The sequence below is a fragment of the Egretta garzetta genome, unplaced genomic scaffold (assembly GCF_000687185.1).
Source record: "Egretta garzetta isolate BGI_Z169 unplaced genomic scaffold, ASM68718v1 scaffold890, whole genome shotgun sequence".
Classification (NCBI taxonomy): domain Eukaryota; kingdom Metazoa; phylum Chordata; class Aves; order Pelecaniformes; family Ardeidae; genus Egretta; species Egretta garzetta.
In genome coordinates, this window is record NW_009258295.1 from 170,342 (window position 1) to 186,855 (window position 16,514).

General features: G+C 43.6%; 1 protein-coding gene across 1 annotated transcript in view; it reads left to right on the top strand.

The window, feature by feature from the left end:
- ACACA (acetyl-CoA carboxylase alpha) overlaps window positions 1-16,514 on the top strand; it is a 136,575-nt gene that overhangs the window by 16,040 nt on the left and 104,021 nt on the right. The window contains exons 3-18 of the mRNA XM_009638321.2: window positions 1,532-1,664; window positions 2,303-2,441; window positions 2,674-2,783; window positions 3,246-3,327; window positions 4,538-4,636; window positions 5,227-5,333; window positions 6,091-6,201; window positions 6,703-6,912; window positions 7,431-7,601; window positions 9,913-10,074; window positions 10,361-10,524; window positions 11,332-11,482; window positions 12,011-12,114; window positions 13,022-13,103; window positions 14,213-14,358; window positions 15,368-15,518. Coding sequence (XP_009636616.1) covers window positions 1,532-1,664; window positions 2,303-2,441; window positions 2,674-2,783; window positions 3,246-3,327; window positions 4,538-4,636; window positions 5,227-5,333; window positions 6,091-6,201; window positions 6,703-6,912; window positions 7,431-7,601; window positions 9,913-10,074; window positions 10,361-10,524; window positions 11,332-11,482; window positions 12,011-12,114; window positions 13,022-13,103; window positions 14,213-14,358; window positions 15,368-15,518 — 2,122 coding nt within the window. The remainder of the gene's footprint in view (window positions 1-1,531; window positions 1,665-2,302; window positions 2,442-2,673; window positions 2,784-3,245; window positions 3,328-4,537; window positions 4,637-5,226; window positions 5,334-6,090; window positions 6,202-6,702; window positions 6,913-7,430; window positions 7,602-9,912; window positions 10,075-10,360; window positions 10,525-11,331; window positions 11,483-12,010; window positions 12,115-13,021; window positions 13,104-14,212; window positions 14,359-15,367; window positions 15,519-16,514) is intronic.

Genomic DNA, 16,514 nt, shown 5'->3' on the forward strand with positions numbered 1-16,514 from the left:
CAGCCTTCTCTTCTCCAGGCTGAACAAGCCCAACTCCCTCAGCCTGTCCTCATAGGAGAGGTGCTCCAGCCCTCGGATCATTTTTGTAGCCCTCCTCTGGACCCACTCCAACACTTCCATGTCCTTCTTGTGCTGAGGGCTCCAGAGCTGGACGCAGTACTCTAGGTGAGGTCTCACCAGAGCAGAGTAGAGGGGCAGAATCACCCCTCGACCTGCTGGCCACGCTTCTTTTGATGCAGCCCAGAGTACTGTTGGCCTTCTGGGCTGCCAGCGCCCATGGCCAGCTCATGTCCAGCTTTTCATCCACCAGCACCCCCAAGTCCCTCTGGGCAGGGCTGCTCTCCATCCTTTCTTCCCCCAGCCTGTACTGATACCGGGGGTTACCCCGACCCAGGGGCAGGACCTTGCACTTGGCCTTGTTGAACCTCATGAGGTTCACACAGGCCCACCTCTCTAGCCTGTCCAGGTCTCTCTGGATGACATCCTGTCCTTCTGGTGTGTTGACCGCACCACTCAGCTTGGGGTCATCCGCATTTCCTAGAGAAAGGTTCTGTAATCGTGGTGGCAGGGGTAAGGACTTCAGTGTGTTCATGGGAAAGGACCCTGTTAAGAAAACCACGCTAAATACAGTAAGAAAAATGGGTAAACTGGGGTGACCTGAGGAGTAAAGCTTTAAAATAAAAAGTACCTTGTAATTGCTGCAGCCATGCTGCGCTACGGTAGGCACATGGTGCAAAGCCTAGGTCTTTGCTTTTCTATTGAGTTTCCTCTCACAATTTCAGCTTTGTAAATTTTAGCAAATCAACTCCTGTAGTGCTTGCAAAAGCAAAGGGTGATTTATCCGCATGTCACTGCTGAGGAAGCTGGAGCACAAGAAAGGGAAGTGACTGTCCCGTTCCCACGCGGAAAGGCAGTGGCAGAGCACAGGGCTCGTCTTGTCAGGCACAAATTTGGCTTTCACTGCTTGTAGTAGAAGTAACGTGATTAATTTGTCCTCCAGCTCTCGGAACTCTTGAGGAAGATATTTATGACTGGATGGTGGAAAATTCTTGTAAAATGATAGCGGAGTCTCTCTTTTATGCCTGGAGACTTATTTGCTGTGGCTCCCAAAGAGGATTTCCTTATGGAGTCTGATCGTAGTAGCTTGTTTCACCAAAGCCAGAAAACATTGTTGTCATTTCCCAGCTTTCCTAGATGAATCGAAAGCAGCGTGGTGGAGTATTGTTGTTCCGTGTTGGGCAGCAATATGCAGGAACATATTTTTACCTATTTATATATTAGCGTAACCAGAATTTCTCCAGATAACCAGTCTCTTGCAGAGAAATAACTGAAAGGTATTTAAAAACCAAAGTCATCCCTGTAAAAGCTGGGGACCAGGTGCTGCGGTGGTCTGGAGGCAAGGAGTGGTTCTGGTTGTCTGCTTGGGGAATGCGATCAACGGGAACTTTACAAATGATTCACGTACCCTCTTCTGTTTGTGTACATCTGGATGGCCAAGTTGCTTCTTTCTGTCTCCCACAAATTCCCTTAGGCCCAGTATGTCTGGCTTACACCTTGTAAAGCAAGGCCGGGACAGGAAGAAAGTTGACGTGCAACGGGATTTCACTGTGGCTTCTCCAGCAGAATTTGTTACTCGTTTTGGAGGGAATAAAGTTATTGAGAAGGTAAGTTACTGACCTGTTTGACTTTAGCATATTGCATTTTATTCCCTTCTCTTGAGCTATGACTTCTCTCTCTATAAGGCTGTACATTGCAGATATCAAAATATTAAGATTCCTGAACTTGAAAGTTGTACTTCTGCCTGTAATCATTGTGTTTCCATTTTATTTTATACATGATAAATAAACATCCCATTGTTTTAGCTTAGTGTGACAGGAAAAAAAATTTGAGTGAGCTAGAGCACTTCTGCTGATACAGAAGATTTGTAAACAGTTACAATAAAAGTAGGCTGGGAAAAAAACACTAAGAAATGTATTTTAAAAATACATAATAATTTAATGGATGAGGTCTCTTCCTTTCAGGTATCGATAGTTTTAGCCACTCGTTATGCCTATTCTCATGTGTCCTTCTGCTCTTTAATCCAAACAAAACATAATACATTGAATCTTTATGGTTGAGCAAGAGCTGATTTCTGGATTGACTGATGAGCCATTAAATGTTCTTGCTGAATTGAATGCTGGCTAACGGGACTGCACAGCCCCACAACTGGATGAAGAGTCTGCAGAGAAAAAACTGTTTTCGCTACCATTTAGCGTTTTGTGCTGTTTAGACTCTATCTCATCCCTGCTTCTAATATACTCAGGTCCTGATAGCAAATAATGGCATTGCAGCAGTGAAATGCATGAGATCAATCCGACGCTGGTCCTATGAGATGTTTCGAAATGAGCGGGCAATCAGATTTGTTGTCATGGTGACTCCTGAGGATCTGAAAGCAAATGCAGGTGAGTTGTGAAGAGTGTGAAGGTGCACAGCCCTCTCCTTGCTCAGACCCCTGTGCCCACAAGGATGCAAGAAGCTGAACGAATGCCCACTGCATCACATAACCATTCCGTCAAGTAACAGATTTCTCTGGGAAGAGATTAAGTACTTCCAGTGCTGTAGATTTAGGGAGTGTTAGACCAAGTGGCACTTACTAGATTTGCGCTCTAAACGAGACCACCTTTGTCTTTGCAGAGTATATTAAAATGGCAGATCACTACGTCCCAGTTCCAGGAGGACCAAACAACAACAACTATGCAAATGTGGAACTCATTCTTGACATTGCTAAGCGGATTCCAGTACAGGTGAGAAGTGTCAAAGATAGTTTTTAAAACAGGAGGTAACACTAAGCAATCTTCTCTCCTTAAATAACGAGTTGTGTTTGGGGAAAAAGATGGGTCAAAGAAACTGAAATTGCCAACCTATACTAGCACCAAAAGGCAATCCATACTACAATGCAGTGAAATTCCCAGTATGAAAATCTGCAGGAGATAGAAGGTTGCCCTCACGCTTTCACTTCCCCATGCTTAGTTCTTCTTCAACAGCTTCCTTTGACAGCCGCCTTTGACTTGTCCACAAGATGCAAGACACTGTCCCTTTAAACTGAGCATACCATGTAGATCAGGAGGCTGGTCTGGCTTAGGAATGTTATGAGGCTGTTTTCAATGAGGAAAAGAAAGACTTGGACGTATCTGCATGCTTTCTATTTCTGCTCACTTGCTTTTTTTACTAAAACAAAGAGTGACTTGTGTTACTTTCTTCTGCAGGCTGTGTGGGCTGGCTGGGGCCATGCGTCTGAGAACCCTAAACTACCAGAACTTCTCCACAAAAATGGGATTGCTTTCATGGGTGAGGATATATACTTCTGACCTTATGTCTAGTCCTTAGATGGGTGGTTTTAGCGTTACAGAAAATCCAGAGTCTAAAAGAGAGCCATGAGATATGGTTTACAAGTCTGAGATTATTGCTATGTTCTTTACAGTAGCCAGAGCAACAGAACGTGCTAACAGCGTAGCCTGTTCCCAGTCGTTGAGGCTAACGAAACTAGATAAGGCTTGGACATAGGCTGGGAATAGTTTTTGTATGGGAGAAGTGGCAAGTTCTCCAACATGTCTTTGAATATTGTGAGATGTAAAATCAGAAAAGATCCCTCTTAAAGCACGTAGTTTCAAAAGCTGATGTCCCTGTTGTCATTTCACAGAGGGTGTTCATAGTTTGGTTTTACAGAAAGAGTGGAGCTCTACGTGGGCAATGCATGAAGTGTGTGGTCTAGTTAGCAGTGTAGTTAACCAAGTGCTGGAGAAGTTTGTTGCAGTAACTGTCACCTCCTGAACCACATGGATCTGAATATTGGATAAGGTTTTGGGCACGCGCTGTGTTTAGAACTAAAGATGGACTTGTGATAAAAGTCCTGGTCTGAACATAGCCTGGGGATAGTTGTATCGTGTTCTAGCAGATCTTTTTTTCTGTCATGTCTGGACCCATAACCACAGAAGTATTCTGGACCTTTGAAGAGGAGTGGATTTAAAAGCTGTATTTTAATTCCAGTTTAAATCTTTTACCAATCACACACGACAGTCCCATGCAAAGCACATTTCATGTAAAATCAGGGCACTGAATTATTATTCCCATAGCATGTGTTGTGCAGTACCAGTTACTAGTACCTGCCATCCCTCTGAGAGCAGGCCCAGCTTGAGGACACACGGACAGAGTGGTGCTTGCCAGCTGAGTGTGCCAGGACTTCTTCAACAGGATGGGCACTTAACAAGCTATTGTGATGTGTCTGTGGTTGCATTGCTGTAGTTTCAATTGCCTTTTCCTCCTTCTTGGTCAAAAGTACTCTAGTCTGTTTGTTTTTAGTTTCCTGGCTAATACAGTTAATGCACTTTGTTTCGGTTCAGAAATGTTGATTTATACCAGTTGAGATGTGGCGTGCAGCAACCCTGCTAAGAGTGTTTATTTATCCCTCTTACATGGAACCCAAATCAGACTTCTGGCCATTTTCCTAATGTCTGATATCTCTTCTGTCTCCCTCATGCATTGTTTTTGCTCTTTGCAGGTCCTCCAAGCCAAGCAATGTGGGCCTTAGGAGATAAAATTGCTTCTTCAATAGTGGCTCAGACTGCCGGCATTCCGACTCTTCCTTGGAGTGGCAGTGGTAAGAAGGAAATTGCTGTGTTTGTCAAGATCATTCTAATCTTTTTTTTTCCAACACATCTAATCTTTAAGAAGTGTCTTTGCACAAAAAGGCATTTGAAGAGATGTTCCATCTGTTTAGGATTTCAAATTTGTATTATCCGAGGCTTAGACATAGTAACTATGATATGTATGGATATGTCAGGAAAAATTTACATGTTGTGTAACGTGCTGTTTGTCTAACAGTGCAGCTGTAATATCTGGTATTTTTGCAGTCTCTACTTTTCTGGCTTGTTATTTTGGAGAACACAACCAATACTCTGCTTCCATGGAAGCTCTGTACAATTTCAATGTATGTAATGACTGTAAATACCAACCCATTTCTCAAATTGCACAAGGTTAACGAAGGAAGATACCATTTGTTGGATGAAAAGATCTGGTCCCCAGAAAACAAAAATGTCTGTTCACGTTCTGCATTCTCTCTTTAGTAAATAATTCCAGGCTAGTTCCTTGTGGAACTACGACTGCTGTTTGTTTTGCCGATGTCTGACGCGTGAGTTCTCACTGAGCCTTGCAGCAGAATGAGCTAAGAAGATAATGCTTACATTTCAGGTCTTCGAGTGGACTGGCAGGAAAATGATCTTCAGAAGCGTATCTTGAATGTTCCTCAGGAACTGTATGAAAAAGGCTATGTGAAAGATGCAGATGACGGACTGCGGGTAGGTGGCTGGTATTTTGAAGGTGTTTGAGGTCTTGCTGCATGCACACCTGGAGGGAGCTGGAGGTTTAGTTTATTTTTAGTGGGAGTACAAACTAGAACTAGACTGTCAGCCCCACTGAATTGAGGCTTGGAAATTGGAAAGTGATTTTCACATATCCTCTTTGGGCCCAGCCTGCAGAATTAGGTGGGAATTAAGAGAAAGAGATAAATACGGGAACAAAATTGTATTTCATTAAAGTCTCTCTTCTGGGTTTTGTTGAACGCAGGATGAAGGTGTTTTTGATAAAGACTCATGGCCTTGCACTTGGTTTCATCGTTTTTTAAGTTTTCCTTTGAGGAAGATTTCTAGAATAAGAAATATTCCTGGCACAATACAGCATTTGGGAATTTTCCTTTGTGAAGAGAGGGGGTGGAGTGTGTGATTTTTTTCCATGTTACCCAGCTTCATGATTTTCTGTATTACAAAAAAGCTTCTCTGTGAGTTTGTAAATGTACTGGTTTGAAGCACAGAAAAAAGACTTTGTGATCACTTCGAGAGGCTAGAGTTCTTTGCAGTCACAAAATCCGTGCTGATTTTTCCAACTGCAGGCACCCTCTCAAACTGGAATATTTGGTTTCTATCTCATTCATGTCTTCGTTGCTAAATAGTCAGACATGGAAGCTTGGACACAAATCAACAGGGAAATAATGATCTTTTCAACTTTATTCTGCTAACATTTTTTACTTACCCATGTTTCTCTGCCCATCTTAATCAGGCTGCTGAGGAGGTTGGCTACCCTGTCATGATCAAGGCTTCTGAAGGAGGAGGAGGGAAAGGAATCAGGAAAGTTAACAATGCAGATGACTTCCCCAACCTATTTAGACAGGTAACTTCTCCCATTGATTTGTACTGTCTTGTTCTAAATGTTTGGGTTGGGTGATTCTGAGAGCACTGAATTGGGAATGTTACAGAACTGAAAAAGTCTGCATTATGTGTCAGACCCTGTTTAGCTACTTTGAAACGTGAGTTCATGCTGTATGTTGGTAGGATTTCAATATATCTGCATATCCGATACGGTTGTCAAATGCCCAAATATCATAGGAGATGCTGAATAAATCCAAATAATGGAGGTGCATCTGCAGTGTAACTCAAAAATGTTGAGGGACAGGAGCCTCCTTTAGTTTATGGGTTATTTAGGAAAGCTGGGAGGAATGGAAACGGTGCTGTAATTATACACAAGCAAACACAGAGTATTTTCAGCCTTAAGTTGCCCAGGGGAAATATTATGGATGTTCCTTTTCTTAAAAAAACGAACTTGGGATGATTGTGACTAAGACAAGTGTTTACAAAAAATGTTCTGCCTATTTATACGCTGTCTCTGCTGTAGGTTCAAGCTGAAGTCCCAGGCTCTCCAATCTTTGTAATGAGACTAGCCAAACAGTCCCGCCACTTGGAGGTGCAGATCCTGGCCGATCAGTATGGCAATGCCATCTCTCTCTTTGGCCGGGATTGCTCCGTGCAGCGCAGGCACCAGAAGATTATTGAGGAAGCACCTGCTTCTATTGCGACTTCAGTGGTGTTTGAGCACATGGAACAGGTGAGAGTGGCTCTGCAAGTTCTCTTTTCCTTGTGAGACTCCAGAAACAGGCAGGACTTTTTTTTTTTGACATCGCCAAGAGTTTTGCATTGTTAAATCTTTTAAAGGAGCAGTATAGGGTTGCGTGTCTTAAACTGCTCAGTGTTGGCGACCACTCATGTTTCCAAAACTGACTGAGTCCACCATGTGCTAACACACAGCTGTAGAGCTCCCTTCAAAAATGCATGCGGCCCAAAAATAGGAGGGAAGCATGTTTTAAATGTATATTGTCATATTAAAAGCAAGCTGCAGGAGTTGTAAGAGTTGTCTAATGCTGAGTATTATAAATATTTGCTTCAAACTCTGCCTTCTGTAAATTGTAAACGAAATAACCTGGAAATCAAAACTCCTGTGCCACGTGCTTTTCTTTGGGCAAGATTTTGGGTGTTTCAGAATGCCAGCAAAATTCTGGATGAAGAGAGCACAGGTAACTGAGCGTGGGGCCTGGAAATCCAACACCCTTTTTTCCTGTATCCTAGTGTGCAGTGAAGCTTGCCAAAATGGTGGGGTATGTGAGTGCGGGCACTGTGGAATACCTGTACAGCCAGGATGGCAGTTTCTACTTTCTGGAGTTGAATCCCCGCCTGCAAGTGGAGCACCCCTGCACAGAGATGGTAGCTGATGTTAATCTGCCGGCAGCGCAGCTCCAGGTGAGTCAAGTGCCCAGGCCCCATCCTCCGGGAAGCTTTCAGAAGTACTGAAGCTGTGGTATGTTGAAGAGGACTGAGCGTGAAAAACCTGTTCTGCTGAAGCCTTGGTAAAACGGGGGTGGACTCTTGTCTGAGTCACAGCCAACGTTCTGCGTGAAAACTGGATCACATACTGCCATTATGCAGATGACTAGATCTTGGTACTGATAGAGGAGAGAATATAAAGAAAGTATTAGAGAGCTCTACTAAATATGGCCTGTATCCTCATGTGCAGATAGGTGATACATGTCTCCCCCACACCTCCTCCTCAACAAAAATACCCAATAACTCAAAGGCCCATTTTGGTACTTTCTCAGCTTGGGATTTATCTCCTGTGGCTGGAGCAAAGCTGCATTCAGTATTCCAAAATGTATATGCGTTCCTTCTGTTATGACTGCTTTACTAAGCTCTAGCTCTACCACTTGGCTCTTTCTGCTTTGGAAAGCAAAGAGAGGTTATTTTCTAGTTGTTTCTCCTGGACTGCTCAGGTAGACTTTCACTTAAAAGGAGTGTGAAGGGAAGCAGTAGATGAATGAAACACAGAGGTAGAAAAACTGTTTTACGGAAAGGTTGTGTGTAAAAGAGCCTGTCTCAACAAGCTTTAGCCATGAGTAGTTCAACTTTAAGCTCTGAAATTATTTTGTGAAACAGGTTGGCTTCTGAGGCTAGCAGTGCAATCAAATGCTGTGTCAGTTTTGAGCAGTGCATCGCCCACTCTGCCTCCAAGGGACAACAGCCTCTTCCCAGAGTTTCTAATGACAAAAGCAGGGGAAAGAAGAACAGGCAATTGGGTTTTTCATCTTTCAGCAAGTTCATGAGTTGTTTGAAGTTCAGGAAGATGACTTGAGTCTTTTTAAAGAGCAGTTCCTGAGTTCCAGAGCAATTGTTTCCACCTCTCAAGCCCCTCACTCATCGCAGATGTTTCCTCCTCCTGGCTGAGGTCCCTGCTCTTTAGCCTTTCTGCAAGACAGGGTTTGTGCCTAGTAATGAGGTGCTTGAATAGAAGTGGCAAAGTGACCAAGAATTTGTCTTGATTCATTGCTTTTTCAAGGGGAAGTCACGACAGTGGGTGACAGTTGTGGCTTACACAAACGCATGGGCTCTTTGTTCTGATCCCCAAAGTAACGAGGGAACCCTTCACAGCAGAAAGCATTTGCTGCCTATGCTGTGGCTCATCGTGCATCCCTGCCGCGCTCCCTGTGTGCTGCCATGCTATCTCCCTCGTCTCAGCCCTCATCTTTTCCACTGGTGGATGAATGCCACGGTCCTCTTTCCTTCTTTGTCTTCCACCGCGTTAGGGGCTCTAGGGGCTTTTCTACTTCCATTTTCTCAGTCCTCCCATTCTTACCCTCTTGCCTTCTTCCTAGTTTCTTTCTTCTCCCTGCTGTTTGCATTTTGAAGTTTGTTGGATAGATGGTAGAGGAAACACACAGTTGAACTGTAATGTCTTGTAGGCTGCTCAGGAGCAGGATCATCTTGTCAGGAGGCTATTTGGCTTTGGCCTGAGCCTTCTCTCAGTGGGTGATTCCAGTAGCTCTACGTCTGTATTTGCCAGGCACTGAGGATTTTGTAACTGGTGATGCTTTTCTCATTGTTGGGCACTGTTCTTCATATTGCTGATGCTAGGTACCATTTCATAGAATGGCATGTTGATATTGTAACCAGTTTGGTCTTTTGCCTGTTGGTGTCTGGCTAAGAGACAGATGAAATAAATGGTTAAGCTAAAGCTCAGCCTTCTTGAACTGTAGCTGTAAAAAATAATAAAAAAAACCTCACAGCTAATGAACAGAACAAATGGGACTTTACTCCATAAGGGTACGGCCAGCAGCCAGTTCTGCAGGTCACACTCTCTGCAGTTCATAGTTGCAAAATTCCACAGTTTCCTATAACCAGTTCGGGGCTTTCTGTCTCACTGGCACTTTAGTATATTTTTAACAGGCCCAATGCATGCCCATCCTCAGCTGACCGAGCACTGGCCAGCTTTTTTCTGGAGCCTTTTAATCAGTCAATGGAAAATACTGGCTGAAGGGCTTAAGGTGGATATTACACTGAGCTCAGCTGTCCTGAGAAATAGGAACGTTCCAAGACACGTCAACGGAGAAGGCTCACATCAGAAAATAGGCATGCATATTTGCTATGCTAGAACTGCAGCAGCAGCTTCTACAGAGAATTGGAATTAATTCTTCAAGGAATAGGTACTCTCTGTGAGGAGAGGAATTTACTTAGTGGTGATTTCTTTTATTATTATTTTAATAATATTATTTTTCCTTAGATTGCCATGGGGATTCCCCTCCACAGGATCAAGGATATCCGAGTGATGTATGGTGTTTCTCCATGGGGAGATACGTCTATTGATTTTGAGAATTCAGCCCATGTCCCCTGTCCCCGTGGCCATGTCATCGCTGCACGTATCACCAGTGAGAATCCTGATGAGGTGCGTGTGTTAAATTCTGATCATTCTCTGATAACCGTAGGCTTTACACCTGGGCTGAATCCCTGCTGCTGACGCTGAAAATTTTGGCAGCAAAATTAAAAGATAATTCCCTTATCTCATTTTGCTGCTGGTTCTGTAGACTCTGGTTAGACACAGCTTCTTTGTGTATATATCATGTTGCAGCACAAAGAGGTGCTCTAGCCTTCAGAACTCTTAATTACTGCCCTAATTCTGGATTATTTACTTTTTCTTTAGAGTGTATAGCAATGTCTGTCTGTCTTTACAGGGATTTAAGCCCAGCTCTGGTACAGTTCAGGAACTGAATTTCCGCAGCAATAAGAATGTCTGGGGCTATTTCAGTGTTGCTGCTGCAGGAGGTCTTCATGAATTTGCCGATTCTCAATTTGGTCACTGCTTCTCTTGGGGAGAAAATCGTGAAGAAGCCATCTCGTAAGTAGTCAGAAAAGTGGTAGAATGTTGGAAATCACTTGGTTTTGTCCTCTTTGATCCAAAGTGGCAAAGATAAAACAAGACTCCTTACTTCTTGGAGTTTTAAGAGAAGTTACCCTCTCTTTACCTTGTTTTCCACATTGTGATCAGGCTTCTCATCCCATCTTGTTTTGCATTTCCACTGTGTTGCACCTACATTTCTACGCTTTTTGCTTATTTCTCTTTATTTTTTTCCTTTCTGCCTTGTATACCTGCTGCTGGGCTATGATATTGTGTTAAAGTCCCTCTGTGAAAGCATTCAGGTGGAAGGCTTCTAACAGGACAAACATTGATAACCTGTCATGCCAATGCCTTATAATGGTTTATAAATGATTGACTGGCCTTATGCGGTGTGGAACATTAAAGCATCTGGTCATAAGACAGGACTGTCTGACCTTCACCCGTGCTGTTTCTTCATCCAGAGCCTTCCCTCTGTTGCATTCGGGGTGGGATGGAGCCCACGTCTGTCTGTCTCACATATACTTCTGACGTGTGGTGGGTGCCTAGATGGTGATAACCCTGGGAACTCCTGATCTCATAGCTGACGCTGGCTGAGCTGCTCTTGTTCACACCAGCAGCAGATTGAAGAAGATCAATATTCTTTTGTTCCCAAGCACGTCATATAGGACCTTGCTCCGGTGCACATGCTCCTCTGCTATTACCTTCAGACTATTTTTTCCCAACAGCTCATGAGGAACTATCTAGAGTTACCAGCTAGCACATTACTGTTAGTATGGGATAGATAATAGGTATTCTCTTCTCTTCCAGAAACATGGTAGTGGCTTTGAAGGAGCTGTCCATCCGAGGGGATTTCCGAACCACTGTTGAGTACTTGATTAAACTGTTGGAAACAGAAAGCTTCCAGCAGAACCGCATTGACACTGGCTGGTTGGATCGGCTCATTGCTGAGAAAGTTCAGGTGCAGCTGCTTGCTTCACAGGACTACAAATTGGAGAGAGGAGGAGAAAGGGGGTGGGGGGCAAGCTTGATGCATGCTGGTTGCAAAAGGACAAGGATTTAGGAGTGGATAATTTCCACTTACTGCTTTATAAATAAACATTTTCACTGGCCTTAGTTCTTATTTATATCAAAATCCCAGGTCATCCCTGTCAAGGAAAGGTGGTCTTCAAGTTAGCCAGAACAGCATCTTAGTGTATGTGTGAGTTAAGACTAGTATTTTAGTTTGCAGTGTGGGACAGATGATATTGAAATGTAGGTGGAGCCTCAAGACCTGATCCAGGAAGGAAAAAGTGTGCTTTTCTTTTAAGGAGTTACAGAGGTAATTACTTCTATATTGTGTTTGCATGGATGTTACACCAACTTAATTTTAAAGAGCGCTTGGCCACGAACCAAAAATAGAGCCGAGACTGTTGATTCTTCAAGTGGGTGCCCAGAATGGGCCGAAGCTAAAGGAGATGTAACTGTGTCATGTACCCTTTCTTTCTAGGCTGAAAGGCCTGATACCATGCTGGGAGTGGTGTGTGGAGCTCTGCATGTGGCTGATGTGAGCTTCCGAAACAGTGTCTCAAACTTCCTGCACTCTCTGGAAAGGTAAGATTGCAAGCTGATCTGGTAGATAGCTGATAAGTAGATAGTAATTAGTTTTCATTTACAAGTTTTGTTCAAGTCCAGTCCAGTCCAGAAGTGCACAGAGCTTGTTATCTGCTGACTGTTCTCTGGCCCCAGGAAGATGTTTATCTACTGGCCTAAGAAAACTGGCAGATATCTATGCATGTCCTCAAAATATCCCCTGCTGTTGGCACAGATCAGTTGGGTTTCTGGCAGTTTTGGCAGAAGCTCCAAGAAATGGCTCAGAAATGTGGAGTTCTTTCTGTGTGTGCTACTAGAGCAACACTAGGGAGTCTTGAATCACCAGATATTGTGTTCCTCCTGCTTTGAGGATTAGATGTAATTTTCCAGATTTGACATAATTTTCCAAATCGAGTGTTTCCCACTAGTACTTAGAAAACCCTCTCTGCTCCTGCTGGCTTTAAAGTAGAGCAGGTGCTGTCGGGTAAACTAGTAATAACGCTCCATCAGGCTAAACTTGGTGTGATCCAGGCAGGTCTGCTCTTACCAGAGTTGTTCCTCTCAGTGTCCTGTTGGTGAGTCCATATGTAAACAGAGCTGCAGGGGGAAAAGCTGCTTTATCCCTATGTGAAGTCATGCTACGTGTTCTGTAATTCAGGCTGTGATGTTCCTCTTGCAGACTCTTCTCAAAGGCAAAAGTGGGTGAATGGAAGGGAGAGTAAAGCTGGTCTGTGTGGCTGGGGAGAGATGGGCTGGCTTTGTCAAACTGCTATGTGTCTCTCCTAAGAAAACACGGTTTAAAAGCCTGGTCCCATCTCTCTGCTAGCGTTTTTCAAAGCCTTGCATGCGTCTTTGAACCTGTTTGGGTCCCTGATAGCCATTTGGTGGCTTCTGGAAGACCAGTTTTGTTTTGTATTTCTCTTTCAAGGGGCCAAGTCCTGCCTGCTCATACTCTGCTAAACACTGTGGATGTAGAACTCATCTATGAAGGACGGAAATATGTGCTGAAGGTATGATGTCTGTGTGCTGCTCTGGCTTAATTTTTGTAATACATGTAATTACTGCAATTAAACCAGTGCATGGTTTACTTTCTCTGCTTTAATGGGGTTAAGAAATCAATACAATCTCCCTTAAGATAATACCTTATCACATCTTTCCACTGCAGTATCTCTGTAAACATTTTAACCTTTTGGGGTCAAGAAATGCTCTGCATAGGGTGAAGAATACTTTGTTACAGGCAAAGATTACTCCCACTGGTTGACCAAAACTTTCAGTTGATGGTTCTGAATATGTAGATCTGCTCTGTTGGGTGTTTGAGCCCAGTTCCATCAGCATGACAGAATTTGTAGCAATTTTTCCCTTTAGTGTTGCTTTTTCTTTGCTGTGTGCAAAAAACTGTGTTAGAAATACTGCTTAAAGGTTGTGAAACCAAGCATTCAGAAGTTGGGAAATATTAGACCTAAGATTGCCTGTGCAACCTTAACTAGGTTCCTCGGACAAATTTATTGTGGTGAAGTTCTTAATTACATGACTATATCCTGGTTTTTGCAGCTATAAGTATTCTGCACCCCTGCACCCCCATGATTTTATCTTGGCACCCCTTTGGTGAGAAGCAGAGAGGCACTGAACAGCAGCTAAAGTATGCTTTAAGTGATTTAGCCAGCTTCAGATGGGAGCTCCGTGGCAGAGACTCTGCTAGGATCCCTTTTTCCAGGGAGACCTTTAGCTGCTTTCTCTGTGAGACAAACTCTCTCTTTTTTTTTTCCTCCCCCGCCTCCCTGACTTGTTTGTAGGTCGGGGTGAAGAACTGGTATATGATTGTGTAATCAATGTGTAATCAAACTTGTACAATTAATGCATAAGTGTGAGAGGATTAAATCAAGATTCATGGACAGCGTTAGTTCTGGCATCTCTTGGCTGCTAAATGCTTGGCTTTGTGATCCCAAAGTTTTTTACTTTTTTTTTTTTTTTCCATCTAACATGAAAACAAATGGCTCTCTTCCCCTTCTTTAATTCCCACTATTGCAGTGCTTGGAAAACTGTGTATGTCATGGCAACCAAGGCGCTCTCAGTGCTGGGTTTATTTCACATGATCCATACCATTCTTGTGGATCTGCAGGTGACCCGACAGTCTCCCAATTCCTATGTGGTCATCATGAACAGCTCGTGCGTGGAAGTTGACGTGCACCGGCTGAGTGATGGGGGTCTGCTCCTCTCTTACGATGGTAGCAGCTATACTACCTACATGAAAGAAGAAGTGGACAGGTAACGACTTGTAAAGATTAATGTTTAACATTGACATACAAGCCAAAATAAGGTGTGCTTGTAACTTCATGCTTCCCAAAGATCAGCTGGGAAGGGAATTCTTTCCTAGGTAAGAGGTTACCAGGTGTATTACGGATGAGTTTGAAGGGAGGAGTTGCCTTCACCTGAAGAACAGATCTTGGCTGCTGTTAGAAGAAAGATCTGAATGTGTACCAATGTGGGGTCCATATTCTCCTGCTGGTTCTTTAAAAGTGCCCTTTTGGATTATAAAAACAAAAACCAGAACATGAAAATCTTCAAAATCCTTGAAACTCCACAGCTGCCTTTGAAATAGATACAAGATTTACTACTTCAGTGCATTCCCTTAAAATGCCCTGCAGGAATCCTAGTCGTGAGGTCAGTAAATCTCCAGCTTCTGGAATGTGAACCACTGCCCCCTCTGCTGGTTTCTTTCTGTGACAAATGTAACGAGTCTGGCCAGGAGTACAAAGAGAGTTTGTGTAATTTTCTGGGTTGGAAAATACTGTAATATCTCAGCTAATATCTCAGTCTGCTACATGGGTGCATCCTGCTCTTTTCAGCTTTGCTCTGCGTACAAGAGGATTTTGCACGAGGCGGGCAGTTTGGTGAATATATTGTGTGTTATGGATGGCTAGCGTGATCTCCACTAACGTCAGGTTTTGTTGATATGGAATCTTGAACTTCATTGGTTCTGGTTCTGACAGCGAGTGATACCTGCTGGTAGAGAAGCAGCACAAAAGTAACGTACATACAACCTTGCTAAGGGCTGATTATCTGGTTTCTGATCCCTGGCTTCCATAGTCCTGTTCTGATATGGTTAATCTGAACTTCCATATGCAGGGCTGTACCCTTCAGCTCAGAAGGCTAGTTGAGGTGTGTTTGTTCAGGTTTGTTTTGGAGTAGAATAGAGGAAGAGAGAATGGATTTTCCCCTTCCCATGCTTTCCACAAGAAATTCTGTTGCGGTGATTTGTCCTGTTCTTTCCTAGGTATCGCATCACTATAGGTAACAAGACCTGTGTGTTTGAAAAGGAGAATGATCCCTCCATTTTGCGTTCGCCTTCAGCTGGAAAGCTTATCCAGTATGTGGTGGAGGATGGGGGACACGTGTTTGCAGGCCAGTGCTTTGCAGAAATAGAGGTAAAAGAGTCTCAAAGAACTGACTTGACTGCAGACACTGAATCAGCCCAGGCAAAAGCTGGGGGGGAGAAAGCTGAATGCTGGGAATTGGGCATGAGGGATAATTCACAGTATTGGCTTTCCAAATTTTGTCTGTGTTTTAACCTGGACTAATGTAGGTATCAGCGGTGAGAGTGATGGGGTGGGGAGGAAGTTACTTAACAGCTGAAATTTGAGTGTTAATGACTGTCTGCCAAGTGATAAGCAAAATTTCTCAGCAGTGAGACCATGGTTATCATCTTGCTATGATACCAAGGGAGTGTGGGATCCATGTGTACTGTGTTTTCCAGCTGTGGTGAAGAAGGCCTTCACTTGTAGACCACTACTTAGTACTAACACACACTAAGAAGCAGAATTATATGCCAGGATTAAGTAACAAATGAAGACTTTGCTGATTACCTGATCATTTATCAGGCTGATTGGATGAGTTAATAAGTGTCACTCCTCCCTTCTCCCTTGGAATTTACTGATGAACAATTTCTGCATCACTGTGAGGAAAGCCCAAGAGGTTGTGTAGGAGTGCATGGCTCAAACCAGATTTGAGGGAGGGGAGGGTGTGTGTTGACAGAGGGGCAATTAAAGCAGTTGGGGACAATGTGTAGGAGAAAAATGTCAAGCCAGAGATCCGGATATTTTACCTAAGTGCTTTTACACTGCAACAGAGCCGTGGCTAAGAAGGCACCACCTACTCAATTCCTGTGTTCCCAGTTGTGGAGTATAGTACAGTAATAAAACCAGACTGTCTCCCCCCATACCCAATCCTTCTGCTCCCAAGGCCAGAGCTTCCATGGTTGATCTAAGGGAGCATCTCTGTGAAGAGTGGTCTGAGACCTGTGACCTCTAGAAAGTCATCCTAGTTCCTCTGCTAAAAGTGAATGTGTTGCTGTAGCTTTTGAGAGTGGCTGTCCCGCTTCTAGCCTTTAGAGTGCAGCAGCGAATTGTAGCTACTTTGTTGAT